The 19,799-nt window shown below is 37.4% G+C and overlaps 1 protein-coding gene across 1 annotated transcript; it reads right to left on the bottom strand.

Moving 5' to 3' along the window:
- Window positions 1-616: 616 nt before the first annotated feature.
- On the bottom strand, window positions 617-17,302 carry lhcgr (luteinizing hormone/choriogonadotropin receptor). Its single transcript, XM_034018708.3, has 11 exons — window positions 17,016-17,302; window positions 8,601-8,672; window positions 6,990-7,064; window positions 6,237-6,311; window positions 4,959-5,033; window positions 4,789-4,866; window positions 4,490-4,558; window positions 4,025-4,099; window positions 3,393-3,578; window positions 2,829-2,900; window positions 617-2,503 (listed from the first exon to the last, which is right to left on the bottom strand). Exons 1-11 carry the CDS (start codon window positions 17,186-17,188, stop codon window positions 1,258-1,260), a joined length of 2,196 nt encoding a protein of 731 aa, XP_033874599.3. The 5' UTR covers window positions 17,189-17,302; the 3' UTR covers window positions 617-1,257.
- Between the last annotated feature and the right edge of the window lie 2,497 nt (window positions 17,303-19,799).

Here is a 19,799-nt window from a genome sequence, read left to right as displayed (position 1 = left end):
GTGGTGTAGTAAATCATAATAAATGTCAAACCTTTCATCACAGTATGGAGCCAGAACAAGTACATACCTGGTGTTCCTTTTCTTTCACTCTGCTTGTTGCTTAACTATTAACGTAATTCCCCCCAAAAGCTTTTTCTTAACTAAAAAGATAACTGAGGTTACATTAAAGAACACTGGCTAATCAACAATACTTTGGATGATGAAGGCCCACGTACTGACCAAACAGATTAAAGGAAATCTAATCAGTATTTAATCTTCAATGCCTTTTCAAGGTAAAATGTTATCTCAATGACATATAAAAATTATCAGGCACACTAAAGAAAAAAAAAAAAGATAAACACTATGTGCTGAAGAAATATATATTAAAAAGCCAGAAAAATAACTAAAAGGCAACTTCGGTATCAATTGTACATTGATAGCAAAAATTTCCACTGGAAATGTTCAATGTCAAAATGTTCAGAGAGAACAGCCTCTTCAGTCTTTCATTGGTTTTGAACAGGATAATAACCCTAACTTTGTGTTCTCAGTCAAGGAGAAAAATTGAGGGACCAAGATCAAAGATACACTGACATGGACGATTTTATTACTGGAAGAAATGTCTTGTATTATTCGCTGGATCACTCTGTACAGAAAACCTTGCTACAGTAATATCTCCAATCAGCATGTTCCAACCCCAGCAACTTTCATTAGGCAACATGTAGATCCTAAATCTAGCAGATTGAAATTGAAGTGCTGTGGTACATTCTATCTGTTTACAGACATATGTAGTCAGAAAAACACAATCACAAAAGTTTTGACTTTTCTTTAATGCAACACAATATATATCTGTTGCTGACCTCCCAAGATGACAGCATCAAGCCTCACAACTCCCTCTATATTCTTTTCAAAGGTGATTCCACTGGTCTTTTTAAGATCTGTCCTGGTGCTACTTTTTCCTTCTCAGTCTGAAATCTGTTTAAGCTAAAATTCAAAATAAATAAAACAATGTAATGTAAGGACTTAAACAGCACAGGGAAAATTACAAACTACCCTGAGGTCTTAACACAGAGCACTGCTTTTCTGGTATTAAATAGTACAATTAACAATAAGCAACTAGAAATATGCAGATGCCGGGGGATCGAATTCTGTTTAGTACAGGCTTACTCATTTTATATCCCCAATATCCAGCAACAGTAATTATTCCATGTACACACACACAACATTATTTTATTGGAAATATAATTTAATACAAATTTGCACCAGCAAGCAAACATTTTTTTATTCACATTCTTTGCAAAACAGTTCTTCCTGTCTACCCGGGGAAGGCTGGCAGCTGAAAGCTGTCATTTTTAACACAGCCCGTGAACTCCTGTTAGCTGTTAACGAGCTGCCATTCTTCCGAGAATAATAGATGGACAGCTTGTATGTATCGGCCTCTCTTTTACAGCACCCAAACCAGCTCATCAGGGTACACAGGTCCCTTCTAAAGGCTTTGGTGAAAATGGCATACATGAAAGGGTTTGCACAGGAATTGATGGGATAAAATAAAACCAGCAGAATCTTAGAGTTTGTCACTGTGATCAAGGGGACCTTGAAGGCTGCTGAAATGGCAAAGAAAGATATGGGCGCCATGCAGGTGAAGTCTGTGAAGATGAGCACCGCCATCCTTTTGGCAATCTTTGTGTCTGTATTCTTGGCGGCAAGCTCCGGGTTTTTAACCGCCAGGTAGATTTTGATATAGCAGACACAGATGATGACAAAGGCGAGGACGTTTAGAAGCAGAATTACAATGATGTAGGCCTGAGAGAGTGGCGTTTCGATGTCCATTGGCAAGCAGATGCTGACCTTCCTGTAACTGCTGACCCCCAAAAGAGGCAGAAGCGCTATCGTGACAGAGAAGATCCAGCCAACCAGCATTATCAGCACTGCATGCCTTAGGCAGAGCTTGCGCTCCAGCTGCATGGCATAGGTGATCGTGTGCCACCTCTCCAGGGTGATGACAGTCAGCGTGTACACAGAGAGCTCGCTGGCAAACACTGTGAAAAACCCAGCCGAGCTGCACCCAGGACCGGTCTGCCACTCAATCGCGTAGTGGTTATACTGACTTCTCGTTCTGTAGTCCACTGTGGCGATCAGGAGCAGATAGACTCCCATGCAGAAGTCAGCAAAGGCAAGGTTGCACATCAGAAACCGTGGGACAGTGAGCTTGTGCTGGCTGGTCATGAAGACCAGCAGCACGGTCAGGTTGCCCGTGATGGCGAGGAGGTTGATAAACCAGATGAGGACTCGCAGGAAAGCGTACCCCATGACGTCTTCACAAGGGTTAAAGGCGTCCGGTTCAGGGGTGCACTGGAGTTTTATTTCAGTCTGGCAGAAGTCTAATTCTGGGTACTGGAAATCCAACGTTTCCAGCTCTTCCTCAGAAAAAGTCGATAAATTCTCTGTTTGGGATCTAGACTCCAAGGTAATGGGGAACTGAGTCACCACAGGTGAGCTGGATCGTCCATTTGTGGGGATTGAAATGCTGTAAAAAAACAATTAAAGAATATGTTGAAAGTAATTAATTAATAAGACTCATTTATTATGATTGACTCCTTTTTTGTTACATGATTCCTTTTGTAGACACCAGCCCATTATACACATGTAACCATTTTGGTGAGATCATGTATTGAACATAACCTTCTAGGAATTATCATGTATTCCTTGCACAGTAAAATGTGTATAGAAAAAAAAAGCAATAACAACAGTAATCAACATGCTGAATTGTTTCTAGAAAGGACATCAATAGCTAGGAGGGGGGGGGGGGGGGGAAGCAATTTCCTATAAAGTCATATTAGCACATTACTCACTATTCTGACATGCTTCTCTCCTCTTCACAGTGTCTGGATAGGTTAGTCCAACTAGCAATCAAAGAGCTCTGCCTGGGTAAAAGTAGTACAAAAGCAAAAATTATTTTCTGAGTACCATTCCAATAAACATAAACAAAAATGGACTGAAGTCTACCCTTTCCTCTTGAAGAAAATGTAAGCTAGGCTCTACTGGTGAACATAATTTAGATATTTTATTTAACATTGTGCAATCTAAGAAACTACAAAAAGATATCACAACGGTCTACTTGAAGCCATAACAGTACAGTAGTACAGTATTTCATGTTAGATTTCGAAACGGCAAATTCCTAAATTATTGTCAGTTTTTCGTTAAGTATATGGAAAACTACACAGCTGTATGTAATTCAATATCTTAACATAACATTATTCAGCAGGTTTCATTCGACTTTATGAAGCAAAATAAGTTAATTCTATAGGGGGATGCAAAACTTTTGGCCAGAGCTGTATATAAAAGACGTATTGTATTTTGCACAAAAATGGACAGAAAAAGTATTTATAAGATGAATAACTGGTTAGCATTCTTACGTTTTGATTCTCCAATTCTGAAGGGCACAGCAGTGGCTGGGGTATGTTAAATGAGCTTCGTGTAGATGGACAAATGCACTAAAAGGCGGTAATTTCTTCAGGGAGTAAGAAGAGCGAGCAATCAGTATATGGACAGACTCCAGTCCACAGGTTGGAAGGTATTCTAGTGCTGTCGAGGAAACATCTCTGTAAAACAGTGGAAATGCCTACTTTTTGATGTTACTACAGGAAAGCAAGCACATTTTAAGGGATGTAGAACAAATCCATATGCTGTACTTTTTAGAATAAATCGTGTACCCTTTTACACATTTGGGGCATATTTCTGTGTGTTATATACAAGCATTGCAAATTGTACAAGGGACAAAGCCATGGGTCTTCAGTCATGTGTGATATACACAGGGCACACAGTCACTGTTTAAAAAATGTATACAATTACATGTGACTGTTCCTCCGTGACCACTGCCTCTCCTTCAAGAAGGGTTAATGCATTGTTTAAGACAGTTTCTAACTTTATGGAGTATAATTGCAAAGTACAAAAACACTCCAAATAAAGCACAACACATACTTGATATTTCTTTTTCAAACAACAATCCTATGTTTCAACCAAACGAAGAAGAATCTGTTTGACTTACAATATCTCTGGCCCCGTGGCCCCCTTTAGCGCTTCTCTGTGCAATATTCGGAGGTGTTTATTATCTTTCAGCTCCCTGTGAAAAGAGGATTTGCCACACATAGTTTACTTTGCAATATTATTTTAGCATTTCCACAACTTCAGGAGCAAATAAACACATTGTGGAAACAGTATAGTTGTAACACTAGTACTGAGCGACTCATTATATGATTTTAGCAATCTATGAAGTGTGTGTCACAGGACTTACTAAAAATAAAGCAAGCTGGCAAAAAAGTCATCCAAACTTTCAACAAAAAAACTTTAGCACTAAACCATTTTTTATTTACAGATAATGCCAATTGTTTGAGGTATATTTTTTGTTCACAGCATGACATAGTTGAAATTCCTTCTTTATATATTGTTCTGAAAGCAAACAAAAGACAATTAAATACAGAAATAAGGAACTATAGTTTGAAAGCATACGTACAATGTATCAAGCTTTGTCCCATTGAAGGCATGGCTTTGTATTTCTCTTAAGCCATTGTTACATAGTTTCCTATGGAAAACAAAAGAAACACAGATACATTATAACTTGTCTGCAAATTCAATGCAAAGCTTTGATATTTTGGGCTCTATTAATAATCTTTATAACACTGCCTTTAAAATTCTAAACCATTAAAATAGACCCCACTAAAGTGTCTAAAAGTGTTTTGTTTTAAACTGCTTAAGGAACATAAATACTATTCATACTTTTTTCATAGAAAACAATAGAAATGCATAACTCACATTGTTACACGCTCCTTGGCCAGTCCCAAAAAGGCATTGGGCGGTATTGTTTTTATATGTAAGTTGTCTCTAATTTCCCTGCCAGAAAAAATAAATAAATAAAAAAGGCATTTTTGTAAATAATGTAATTTGGCAGAAATATAAATGTAACATGCAAAAGTAACACTTACAGAAAAAAGTTAGGCACAGCAGAAAATATCTTTGTTAGGTCAGGGAATGTTCTTATTCCAGTGTTACAAATGCTCCTGTAGAATAAAAAAGGGTTTATGATGAACACCTGTACCTGTACCGTGAACCTATGAAGGGTTGGACAAAGAAAGAAATGTCATACTTATGTGTGAATAGACTATCCCTCACGCGACAGTCTATTTATAATGCTAGACATGTATTCTGTAATCTCTCTCTCTCTCTCTCTCTCTTTCTCTCTCTCTCTCTCTCTCTCTCTCTCTCTCTCTCTCTCTCTCTCTCTCTCTCTCTAGACAATTAGCTATTCAGGGATACCAATATATTTTGTGAGCAAGTAGTCTGAGTGAAGTTATCTGACAACAAACTTCCCATTCCCAGTTATACTAGAAAAAGGAGAACATTTCAAGGTACTGTTCTACTTGTTAGATGTCTTGCTCATTAAAATTGCCATAATTTGTGCCGGTACTGTGTGCATGTGTATGTGTGTGTGTGTGTGTCTATATATATATATATATATATATATATATATATATATATATATATATATATATATATATATAAACACCCAGTAGGTCTGTTTCAATCACTATTTCCACCTCAGTATTGCTTGATGCTTCTGTGAAAATAAAACCAGAAGAGCCCCCAGATTAAGCAGACTAATTGGAAGAAATGTAGACAAATAGATTCATTTATTTTAAGACAGTCTCCAGTACTCTGTGTCTCATAATACCGGTGGGCATGCAGGCATCAGAACCACTGTCCTATAAGACCATGGAGACTGCTTGTTTTAAATATCGGCAGAGCTGTTTGCTATCAAAGTTTCATTTAGAATTGAACTATTCCTTCTCGGACTGACATTTAAATACATAAATGGAGATAACTAGTGACTTTTCTCTTTGAAGGCTGAAGCTTACTGTTCCTTCCAGGAATGCAGACACATTACTGGCTTTTCAATAGAGGTTTACATGAACTAACTTACAGTTGGAGAGTTGGCAGAAATTACAGTGGTGTGGTTGATTTTTTTTTTTATTAAGCCTGGAAAAAATAATCCAACCAGAGAAATAGAGGGAAAAAAATCCCATGCATAATAGCATATTAAACAAGTAAGAAATGAAATATTTAAATAAACAAGAGAGGTACAAAGTATCTGCTGCTACAAATTCCCTTTGGTGAACGGTTCTGAATCTGCTAATTCTGATTATTGAAAATGACAATAGCAACAAGGTCTCAAAATGAAATAATTTCTGTTCAGATTATCTCACAGGTATCTTAACTTCGGAAGATCCTTGAATGCTTCTTGAGTAATTCCCACCAGGCTCTTAGTATTCTGGATTGAGCTATTGAAAAAAAAGAAAAGAGAATGAATAGCAGTGAAGAGTACCTGTTCATTCACCAGTTCAACGTGCCATCTTTACCAGGCACTGCAAGCGACTGTGAACATCATGAAAGCTCTGGTTTTGTTAATTTTGCATGGGATATTGAAAGTCTCTGACATTGAATTAGCTCTGTTTTGGACGTGTCACATTGCATGATCTTTCTACACATCCAGACCTCAATATCCGTTAGACAAGCAGACGCTGCTGAAGCAGGGGAAGCATTTATTTTAAAAATGAGGTTTTTATGACATGTGTGGGATATGTAACTAAAATGTGTCACTGGTGTATTAGCTTAAACACATAATTGTGAATAAAGATTACAACTATTGAAAGGTTTTGGTCATTTCCCCTATCCACTGTATTATCTATGGGATGATCCATGAAGTGATACACTATTCATTCAAGATTAACATGTTTCAACATATACCCTTGGCAAGCAGTGCAGACACATGGCAAGTTCCCAGATACTGGGAGAGTGACTAATGTTGTATTCTTCAAGAAACATGTTTATTATACTAAACCCTCTAATGACATGATGCTTTCCTAGATGTTGGTAGACTTATATGACTTATATGAGGCAACTCTATACTTCCTCCCTCAAGTCAAAGTAATATTAAATACACGATTGGTCTTACTTACATTTCTGACAGGTTGTGAAGGCTACTGAAGGCACGAGATTCTATTCTTTCAAGTAAGTCACTTTGAGAGATCTCACTGAAATCAAATGAAATGCAGTTGTATAGTTAGAGATCTCACTGAAACCAATTGAAATGCAGTTGCATAGTTAGCAAGTTTGTTTTGGAGTCGCCATTATACGATGTAGTCTACATGTGTATTCTTTCTTTACATTAGAAAGCAGAAAATGATCAGAATAAAACAAGAAGACAACTTTCACACTACACCACTGAACTGTTAAATGGCTTTTAGCAATCCAAATGCTATCTGAGATATTAGTGTTGTGATTCCAGCTTCAGATACCCACATGCTGTTTGCTGTGCTAGAAGAACCGTCTCTGTTAGTGGAGTAGACAGACAGTGTTGTGTTTTTTTTATTATTATTGCTAAACTGTACTGGAGAGAGTTCCTTTCCAAAAGACGATGGAATTTTTTTCTTTATCATTTACTTTCAAAGTTTCTTCTACTTACGAATATTAGTCATTATTAAAGATTTTTGACTGTAATGCTGATTGGTTGTTATTTGATATCATTGTGTCGATTGGCTCCAATTCAGTGTCAGCTCCCACCCTCAAACAAGGTTGCTATGGTGCTTGCATTAAGTTAGGAAAACTGTAACTATTAATAAAACTGAACAGAGAGCATTAAGATCACAAAAAGCCCTGTAAAGATCCTAAAGGAAACTTGTATGTCTATCCTACGCTAGTACATGTTATAGAATCTCACACCCATCTTAACACTATGAACATTAGGCACCCACAACAACTTAATCTAGTACAGTAGTTCTTAAACTCCTTCTACCTGGGACCCCCTCTGAAGTGACTGGTATGCTGCGACCCCCTCCCCCCTCTTAATATACCCCCTTATTAATATATTATAGAAACACATCTATATGCAGATTTAAAACAAGTACCTCTCTTGTCTGAGTGGGTTCTTTGCTTTCTCTTGCACAGGCACAATAATAAGTCTAATAACTTGCAACACTGTGTATTTCAGTCAATTACCCTTGCTGTGCTATTGAAAATAACTGAAATGTGAATTAATTTAGTATTTGCAGTCAACACCACGCTCGAGTCAGATTAGACCTCATCTAAAATAATGACTTTAAACAAAAAATGGGGAGTTTCATGATACGCATCAGGTTATGCTTTTATTACAAATGTTATAGTTTCCATACTTTCTGATCATTTTCTAATTGGCTAAAAATGTGTTTTCAGTGGTTTCATAAAACCAAATAGTATCACATCTCCCTTATTCCATACCCCTCCCCTTAGAGGGCACTATTCTCTCATATTGCTAGCTTTGTTATGGAAATTAACCAGCAATTTTCTCTCCTCCAACTAAAATTATAAACTCCTCAATCAGTTTGTTGACTGAAAACCTACATTTCAATCTATAAAAGCTAGCTACTAAAGCTATTAAAGACTTAAGCACCACAGTCGAAAAAGTTGAGTTAGCTGGTATTTAATTATGATAGTGGGTGCCTGTAGGTAGTGCCGGGATCATGACATTCAATAAAATTTTCTTTCATTCACTGCACAAGAGTAAACACATGAAAGACACTGTACATACTTACATTCTAAACACGCTGCTTAGTCCTTCAAAAGCAAGACTAGGGATAACTTTTAAAGAGAGATGAGTGAATGTTCTGGAAAAAAGAACAGAACAGAAGACAACACTTAATTGTGATAGATATGCTTTTTTGTGCACTTCACTAAATGTATTCATATTAATGTGGTCCTGCAATGACAAGTACCCCAGCTCTCTACTCACTCATACCACGCAAAGAAAATCGATTTTAATTGCTGTTACTACCGGGATAACCATGGTGGACAGAAACCAGAAGCTCAATAGAAAATTGGAGAGTTGGTATTTAACACCTAGATGTCATTAGATAAAAGGACTGATTTACAGTACCTGAAATACGTGTTCTCAGCATCATGTGATACACAGATGTGGAAATGAACAGGCTGACAGGCCCCCCCATATATCCCCAGATATAAAACCCTCAATAATTCATGCCAAGTAATGTTAATACCAAGTTATATCACAATTGCATAACCATTATCTCACTGTCTTTCCATTCCTTACTGGGGATAATAAGAGACTTCAGGAATATTTAGCACCCCTGACATATTCCTGGTTTTGTGTTGACATGATGATATTGGGATAATGTCAATAGCCTGAATCCTCACAATCTAAATCCCAGTCAGTGGCACTGGAAGAATTTTTAAAGTGGCTGTGCTGAAAGCCATTGAACAAAACTGTAACCCCTGTAAATGATGGAAGCCATGCAAAGCTAGGGGGTGCTACCGCACCCCCAGCACCCCTGATCCCAGTAACCTGGATGAGACACACCATATAGACCTGGAAAGAATATCCATTCCTACAATACCTGTGCTACATGAGAACAGCAGAAATAAGAAACCACTGTAATAGTCTAACTGAGTATGATTCATCATATCTTTTATTTAGTTATTTTATGGAAAATAAACAACAGTCACTGACTAATTGTACATCTTATTGTTTTCCACAAGACCATCAAGTAGTTTTATTTTTAACTGTGTTGTTTCTGACTGGTTATTGACTGTGCTTTAGAAGTAAGCATGATCTCCTTATATAGATGTGTGCTGTGAGGCAGTTACTCTGTTCCACCTTATCCAGTTCCATCTCGTTTCTAGCTTGTGACTGAAGACGTGTGCTGTATCTCGCATTCTTTCAAATAATTATGTATTTTCCTCTCAATAAAAAAAATAAGATAGCTATCCTGTGAACTGTAATCTTGATCTTTCATGTAGTCCAATAAGATTATGGTGGTAGTTTCTCTTTTACTGTGAAAACAATGCATTACTTATACAGTGATTTTCAGTAGAACAAACCTGCTAGCAGTCAGCTCAATGGACGTTTAATTAAACCACTCTAGAGAGCAAGGACTAGTACGTAGAAAGAGACTCTTATTAATCATTGTGATGTTTTCATGGGTTTTGTTCATTTTAGTCACGCTTTTCAGACTATTTATTCATACTTTTTGAAATACCATAATCCTGCTATTATTTAAAAGCTTGGTAACATTTTTTTTTTTTATCATTAATGATGGTATTTATACATGTAACTAAATATATGTAAAGTAAACATTAGCTGGCATCATGAAACATTTGCAGTAAACAGCAATTGTAATTGTCTTTCAATACAATTTCATATCACCAGCAAACAGGTGTGATTTAATCGAGCAATAGAAAATGTCAAGATTAAAACCCATAATATGTATGTTAGTCTTATATATACGGTTTGAAATTCATGAGACAGGGCTAGTCTGTGGTTGGCTTCTCTAGCATGTTTTGTAAACAGGACAATCGAATGAATACTGTGAAAACATTTTCACTATAGGTTATCACTATCAGTTGCTTCTGACTGTAGTTGTTTTTATGGGGATATTTTTCCACTCCTAAAGATGCAGGACTCAGCAGCCCTTGTATTCTTAATTGAAGTTGCAGTCTGTGAATCAGATGCTATGATTAGCTGGCTCTCACTCATGGCAGAATTGTTTTTAATCAATCAATCAATCAATAAATACTTTATTTATAGAGCACTTTCATACAAAACGTATATCAAAGTGCTGTACAGGACAAAACAGAAGAAAATCTAAATACAATTCATGTGTACAGAAATTAAAGAAAAACTGAGTTTTGAATTCAGTTTAAAAGCTAATATAAAAAAAGTATGTTTTCAATTTTGACTTATTCTGCTATGAGGTGGCAGTGCATTCCACAACCAGGGAGCAAAATGAACTAATGCCATTGAAAAAGATTCAGGACTCATTAACCTGAAGCCCTAACCAAGATGAAGAGGAACGTTCAAACAGAGACTGAATTGCGAGTTATAATTGTAATGTACTAATCTGGAATGCCTTTCTTTTTTTAAAATCTGTTATCAGTACCATCTATCATAAGATTTCACAGAACTTTACCAGGCTACCTAACATCAGAGTGACTTCATTAAAGAGGAATTAGGTCATTGAAAGGTCATTAATTCGCCATGTCAGGTAATGAAAGCTAATAGAGCTTCCTCATTGGTGGATAAAAGTTCTGAGGTTCCAGAAAGTAGTTTATGATGTAATTACATGATACATACATTAATAACAGCATCTAGGAAGATGGTTCATTTCATGAGGGTTTTCATGTTGCATGTCTCTACTCTAGACATCATGAAGTTCACCTTTCTGTTGTTTGCAACCACAATCATTTTTTTAATTTTCATTCTGTATTTAAGTTAATTGCGAGTCATTATGCTGTTCTGACAGATACATCTGAAGTAACATCAGTCATGTTCTCCCCCACAGCATCTTCTTCAAACCAATTATGTGTTATATACGGAATCATTTCTATTGTCTTCCATTCACAATCTAGATTTTAAACATCTGCTCAGCAGCTTCACTGGATAATCCAAAAACATGTTGTGTGTCAGTGGACCTGTAATTAGCTCTTTAAGGACTCTGTTATAATAAAAAAAAACAAAGCTCCAAGCATGCTTCATCCAGTGAAATAATTTGACATTAAGAAATTGAGTAAAAGGATAAATATCTAATAAGCAGTATGGATGCAGTAGATTTTTAATCTTTAACATGGAAATGTGAAGCGATACAGTTATGACCAACTTCACACAATAAAAACCAGGACCTCCAGAGAAAAGAACTGCAGCAGTGCCACATAAATCTTATGTAAAACGAGCCACACACTCCAGTATTGTGACTCCATTCACTAGATTGCATGCTCATTCAAGGCCTTTACTGCAAACAAACCCTATCACAACCTGCTCAATGAAGCACAGAGTGATACTGATATGTGAAAGTACTGAAAGTACACCTTTGAACATCTGTTAAGATAAGGAGTCTAGGCATAGAGCTTTCCAATACAAAATCTAACCTCTTTGTCAGCATACAAGCAACACATGGATGACTATCCTGCCCATAGCAACATAGCCTATATGGCACTGCTTTCACCAACCCATCAAACAGGCTTTATCATCTTAATACGAATGATTTTGTTTATACACGAGCTTGCATTAAATAATGTCAAGGTGTGTACCAAATTACTGCTACACCTGGACAATGTTAAAGAACAGATTTAACCCTAAACATATTTACTAGCTTTACAATAGTAATAGTTTCTTTTTGTTTTACATATCTTACAATGAGTGTTTTGTGGTTATGGATTACAAGGTTAAAGTATAAGATGCCTCTAACTCTCATGAAAGCTGTTTAGACCAGACTACTTATTTACTTTTGAAGCACTTGTTTCTAATGAATTCATTAAGATGGAAATAGTGTGTGGCAGTAAAGGGGTCCGGAACAACATGTGCTTTGCTTTTTTCAAGAAATGGCTTAGGCTGGTGATGCGGTTCACTCGGAAAGAATTTGAAAAACAAAACTGTTGAATCTTTATTATTCAAAGTTTTCCATTGATAATGAAATGCAGTATAAACTGTATTTCTTTTAATACCCAGGAATTCATATTACTGACAGGAGAAAACCTGAACATTCTTTAGGAGAATTAATTGCCATGGATGACTGAAATTTCTACAGGCACTAATTAAATGAAAAGACAAATGAATCAGAAGTGATTACAGAGAGCTGCGTCAACACAGGACATACCGCATTTCTGTGCCACATCGTTTTATTTATTACAAAAAGGTTGCACTTGAATTCATTTTTGCAGCTAAATATACTTCACGAGCCTGCTCTTTATTTTGTATCACCTGTTATTTCTTGCTAATGACATCTGATGTAATTCAAAACTGAACAAAAACGATCTCTAGCTCTTTATAGATTTCCAGCATAAATTGCTATCGTTTGTCTCTTGCTGTTCCACCCACAGATGCTAACACCTCTTTCTTTATGCAAGTATCACATGTATTGCATCATGTGGGATAAATCTTGAGCATTCTCTTTCTGCTTATTTTAATAGTATCCACTGGAAAAATATTACCATGTTCGTATTCTTTCATATATAACAGATTTTAAAAATGACTGCATCAGAAAGATATCATGCAATGGAAACCAATCCAAAAAAAATGTTGGATAAGCAAACCTACCTACAAGTGATATGTATGTCTGTACTTTAATCAACACTGGAGGAGGAACGGTATGACAAAAAGAGCGGCTCTGAGAAGAACCTATTGTACCGTAGCTGATTAAATGACTGTCTAACCTTAGGACTTCCAGATACACATCACTTAATGTCTTGGTCCTGGGAAACAACACTAATTATTCTGATTCTATAGCCATTCATACTATTTAACCACTCGTTGTCCGTGCCAGGATGTCATAGTTCTGGAAGAGCCAACAGGAAACAGTGATTATAAATAGTATATGAAAATTCAACCAATCATAGTTAAGGATTTTTCTAGATTCTAGATTTCTAGATATCACCCTCTGTATAGAACCTACAACACAATTCCAAAACATTTTCTTTCTATGTTTATTAGTAGTTCAATCTGAGTACAATCGTCGTTTATTTGTGTTTTAGAACAAGCTAGTACGTCGCGTGTAGGGTTAATACAAGAGACATAATTTTGCACATTTGAGCAGTTTTCTCACCCAAACTGCACAAGATAACATAGCTTATGAAAACAAATCCTTACATTCGTCAAAGGACTACAGTGAATGAAACAAGAAATGAAATGTGACCAGTACTCGTAGTTCTCACTTAGCTATCGTCAGTAGCAAACAAGGTGCTTACAGCAAACAGAACATAACAAGAGATTCTGATGTTATCTCTTGCAGGCACTGTTTGATTTTCACATACAGGGCTCTGTTTCAATGATTAAAAACTGTGTTTTTGAAACTCATATCTCATCAACTGGTTTTACACACCTGGTTCAGTAGTATCAGTAACAGTTGTGCTTCACAAACTCATCACAACCCATTACAATAGTAATTATGAAGACGACACCATGTGCGAGATGATTTATAGTATGTGTCCAGTGCCATTATTGGGATAATGACACCGAGCTGGTGGGCAACCGCTGAAAAAAATGCCATGTGCTATTGTGACAGAGAGCGAATGAATCCTAGTCAACAGTCTCCCTTCCGACCTGTGAGGGCGCTGTATAACCAGAGCAGAGTGACCCGTAATGGATGGTTTGTCATTCCAGGGTCAGTCGGAAGCCAGCCATCCAGGAAGGGGGCGGGGCCACGATACCAGACGTCATCGCCTTAATGCAGTACGTGATGTGCCAGTCACGGACTGGAGGATACGTGATTGGCCATGACACCGAAAGAGGGCGTGACTGAGAGTATTTAGGGGAAGTGGCCCAGCAATCTGTTCCTTTGGTTGGTTACTGAAAGGACCCGTCTGAAAACAGGTGCAATTAATAATCATGAGTGTTGTCATGTTTTGTTTGTTTGTCAGTCTAACTGTTTCTGTTTGTTCTTGATAGACGGCTAACACAATCCAGGAGCTGTCACTTAAGGCCAGCACCCAACTCAGACTTCACTGCACTCGTGTTCACTAATAAATTGTATTGCACCACTTGCTCTTCAGCAGTCACTCTGGACTTGTGATCGTGTTTGTGTTCTGTGCGTGTTTATTTCGGGACTGAAACCCGTAGTTATTTCACTGAGCCATACACTTATTGTTGTGTATTGCCAGTCCTCCTTTATTATTGCTGTGGTCAAGTGACATTTGGATTATAAATAAACATCATCATTTCACCAGTACTTTGTTGTTTGTCATTGTATTGAGCACTGCATCGCCTCTGCACCTGTGCACTACTTACCACTTTGTCATAGCTATATATCTTGTCATAGAGCACATCTTCTCAGACAGAACACCCTGGTGCAGAATATTTGCTCTTTGATTCCAGTCTTATCAATGAGCTGTCAAATCAACTGCAAGATACACATAAAGGCGAGCAGACTGTATTTCTCTGTAGATCGCCTTATGTTAAATTGCATTTCATAAACTTCTGCAGATGTGCAGCACAACACAACAAAGCCAAAAGGTGGTATGTACTCAGACTGAGAGCGGCTATGCGCTGTTAACTGAAACAAGAGCATCTGTTGTTGCAGCACTGATGCCAACATCACAGGGTGGTGACATGACATGCAAACCAGACTAGTAAGGCAGGGAGCTCATAGCTAACAATTATTGCGGTGCCTCTCTAACAAAATACACAGTGGTCAGGGCCAGTATTCTTGATAAGACCCTAATAAAACTAAGGATTATGTGCTTACTATTACTACAGAATCTCAACATATAGTACGCACTGCCCACAAATAATATCCAGACAGTTTTGGAACACCCTTTGTCCGAATAAGATCTTAATATTTGAAGACAGTCCATATTCAGAGTATGTATAAATACAGTTTGCAGGGTTGGAAAAAAAAACGTTGTTAAGTCAGCTTGGTGAAGGGCTACCATAAGCAACCAGGAAGGCACTGTTCTTAAGAACAGCCTCACAGAGTCACCACTTTTAAGATGTCTTCTCTCTGTTTCTCTCTTGACTTTACATTTCAGAGCAAGTGTACTGTGCGTCTGATGTTGCCAATGCTCTGTTCAGTAGACCAATGAAGCAAACTTGTTTTTTAATTCTACAAGTCAATGCACATGTCATGACATCTGCCCTGAGAATACTGCCTGGAGGTACAGAATGTAAATAGCTTGCTTGCATATAGTCCAGCTGACTTGTATTATTATTATTATTATTATTATTATTATTATTATAAACAGGAAAAGGACTTTGCCTCATGTGTTCTCATTTGGTTGTTTAGTTCATAGAGTGACAGTGTACAAAAAGCTGAAGGGTCCGTTTGGCAAGGTCTGGTTACTGATACAGTTCAGCAAACAATACCAAACTGTCAATGTAGTCAACATTCACTAGGGAATTACATTTTTAAAAACGTACTAGTGGACAGCTATGGCCAAAAGTTTTGCATAATTTAGATATTTTATTCAACATCATTTACTCAAAGAACGACAAAATGATATTGCAAAAGTTTAGTTCAGTATTTAATATTAGATTTTGAAATGTAATTCAATATGTTAATGTAACATTATTCAACAGGTTTCATTCGACTTTATGAAGCAAAATTAGTTAATTCTAAAGGATGATTAAAACCTTACGGCCATAACTGTATGTATATCATTGGTGGAAAGAAAATAATATTGTAACGTTGTAAAAGGCACCCTATTGATAGCACAAAATAGCATGGCAAGCAAATTATGAATGGAAAAAATGAATCAGCAATGTTCCCTGTTTTAATGCAGCAGATTATGTAGTATTATTTACCAAAAGGGTGGTAATAACTGAGCCGGTCTTAAAAGCAAAAACATTTTGTGCTCACAATGACAAATTAAATGCGACAGTCCAGTGACTGAAGCCACGTTTCATGCTAAATGTAAATATCAGTCCGCCACTGGTGACAGAACACATCATTATACAGAAACGAATGTACCGAATGTATTCATAAAATAATAATAATAATAATAATAATAATAATAATAATAATAATAATAATAACAAAGATATGCGGATTAAGTGTCTCTTTGAAAAAGAAATGTGTCAGTTGAATGGAACGTCTCCATGTAAGCATTACCTAGCTAGTTGCTCACTAACAAATTTACAAAATAAAGCACAGTCCCAAAATATAATTCACAAAGTGTAAACCGCGGTTTGGTTTAAAAGTGCATCCAGCTGTATGGGTTCCTCCTCTGTGAGTTGATTTAAAAGTGCATCCATCCAGCTGTATGGGTTCCTCTGTGAGTTGTTAGCTCAGCTATATGAGCAGCAATTGCAAATGCGATAGACAAATATGTATTTATTAAGTGTTTATTTAAGTATCCAATGTTTTTCAATCTATTTTAAACACAGACAATAATTAAACAGCATTACGACCCGACACATTTAGATACATTGTACACTCCTATCCTACACATACCTGAGACAGTATAGAAGACCGCCTGTATCTGTGTTCAATGTACTTGTTACTTACAGTCTCCTATATGCGTCTCTTGTAGCTGGAAGAAGCGCCTCCATCTCTGCATTGCATCTTAGAGTCCTGTTCGTACATCGACAGACATCTGGACACACGAGACTCAAAGTCGTCAAGGAGGAACGGATGTTAACACTTAAGATAAAATAAACGTACACAAATGTTGAAATCATTGCGACTTTGTGCGTGTGTTTTTTTGTTTTTGTTTTTTTGTTTTTGTTTTTTTTATACTGAGGCAGAGCAGTAAGTTGTGGTACACAAAGCAAACACACTGAGAAAGTGCTACAATAGGCACGGTTTCCTAAGCGTCCTAGGAAAAAAAAAAAAAAAACTCAACCCTTCCCAGTCGTTTTCGTCACTGACACATCAACTCCTCTAGTGCGGGAGAACTACACGTCCAGTGAAATTAAATAGCTCGTGCTTCGAGAAACGTAGCTGTTAAGGGCAGGCGTGCATTGAATGAAATGGTGCTACAACTCGGGTACCTAATTCGTGTTCTTAACAATTAATACCGCCAAATCTCTTGTAAACACAATCCTCGCACCCTACTGTTCCTTTTCAATATCTAGACCTGAAGCAACACACACGTTAAGCTTGAGCGTCAAAACCGTGTTTGGGCAAGTTTGTCAACTTTTCGGCTTCAGGCATACATGAATAGTTTCAGTTTGTTCTGGACAATGTGCTGGTGATAGTAAAGCCTTACGAGTATACATCCAAGAGTTAAAGCACAGGGTGAGAACAGGGGATTTTTAGTCTGACCAAACATTTGATTGGTATTTATGAGGCAAGTTGCCCCCTCCCATATTGGGAAAGACGCCCCTGGGGGCATCTTGCCCCAAATTGTGTACTGTACCCTTAATGAGCACTTAATGTAAGGCTAATAATCAGAAGACGACATTATTTACATTCATAATTTATGTTTGAAAACAGGTAATGTCCATACATTATAAGAGACAGACCTGGATATTTTTGGATGCCATCGAATCATTGGCTTTGGATAGATGGGCGGATGAATGCATGGATGATATATGCATGCATAATTTGATATTTTTTCTTGAACACTTTGCATCCTGGCTGCAAAGCACTTTGCGCAATGCACTCAAAGACGGTGAAAAAGTACAAGAGAAAATCTACACATGGTAGTTATGGTGATCAGGTTCAGTGTGCCAGCAAAAACACTGACCTAGAGAAAAAACAGAAAAAGGAAACCAAATCAACACTCAAAATGATGCAACCCAGAAGAAGAAAAAACTAAAGAAACATCAAAGAAAGGAAAACAAAAACATACCCACATCAGAACAGCAGACAGCAGCTGACAGGGTAGAGGATGATGCAGAATGCTTATACTGTACATAAGTATATTCTGTCAGTGGTGGAGAATGGATCCAGTGTGAAACATGTCATAGATGGGCACACATGGATTGTGCTGCTGTCTCTGGTGATGGTTTCATATGTGAATTATGCATTGAGTGAGAAACATTTCATGGCCTATGACAAGGTTCATGATAAAACTTAACACAAATTCCTAAATGCTTAAAATGATTTTAAAACATTTGTGATTTAAATACAGTTCATATTGAGACTTAGTCTACTACTCTAATTCTTAAATGCTTGAAATGTTAAAATGTTTTAAGAACATTTGTAATTTAAATAAAGTTTTCTATTTTTCATCCTAGTGTATCTTGCTCTTTTAAATTTTCACAAAGTTCACCTTGTAGCGTCAGTGGGGGGTCATAATATCATTCTGTGTATGAATGTAACAGAATTTAAATATACAGAGGAGAATCTTAAACCATTCTCAGTGTCTTCCTGGTTTCTGGTCACAAACTCCATCACTGACAAAGAATGCTTCTTAAAAGAGTCATAAACTAACTGCTGAACAAATGGCTTATCTTCACGATCGCTGAATGACAATTCGGCGCCGCAAGCCAGACGGTTCTGGGGTGCTTTGACACCTAAGGCAGGAACCAGTCCATCTGATAAATCCAGCAGACAGGGGGCGAAGCCACGGACCAATTGAGAACAATGGGCTGTCTCTGAACGAGAACAACCAATGAGAAACACCCCACGTGGACTCGGGCACAGCCCAAAATAACAAAACTAACCAATCACAGGGTGGAAGTCAGGACAACAAAACCAGCCGCGCGACTTTCAGAAATGCTGGAGTTTTCCCATGAGAGAGCTGGAGTTTGCCCATGTAGGAGTTTGCCCATGAGAGAGCTTCCCATGATCTCCCCACACTGGAAGTGTGCCCCACAGAAGGAACAGCACTGCAGGCAAGAGAAAGAAGTGAGCTCCACCCGCTAGAACTGGCTTGGAGTTACGAGGAACGAAATGGAAGCTAAACTGCTCTGAAGAAAGTTCCTGAAGTCATGGGAGCATAAAGTGCTCGAATTCACAGAAGGCAAGTAAGAACCAGTGTTCTGAAGAGTGGCTAAAATCAGCTTTGAAAGCCGTAGCTCTTTGCCCTACGAGAGACTGAAACAGTAAACAGAAGCATAGCCAGCAGCTGGACCAAAGGTCACGTACTAGCCATACAGAAGAATTGCAACGAGATTCTACGAACTACATAACTTTCTAATTGCAACGCATTATCTGAACTGAACTATTTCCAGTTGTAAAACTGCCAACAACAACGATAATGCTGCAGGACTTGGAGATCAACAAGCTGATCTCCATTTGAAAATAACTATTTGTTTATTGCAAGCCTACGCAACAATCCGTACTTCAAGCAAAGTACCATCTTCTTTCATTGGGACCAGATCCAAAGAGCTGCAGTGTTCA

The sequence above is a fragment of the Acipenser ruthenus genome, chromosome 6 (genome assembly GCF_902713425.1).
Source record: "Acipenser ruthenus chromosome 6, fAciRut3.2 maternal haplotype, whole genome shotgun sequence".
Taxonomy (NCBI): domain Eukaryota; kingdom Metazoa; phylum Chordata; class Actinopteri; order Acipenseriformes; family Acipenseridae; genus Acipenser; species Acipenser ruthenus.
This window is presented reverse-complemented; position numbering and strand designations above follow the sequence as displayed.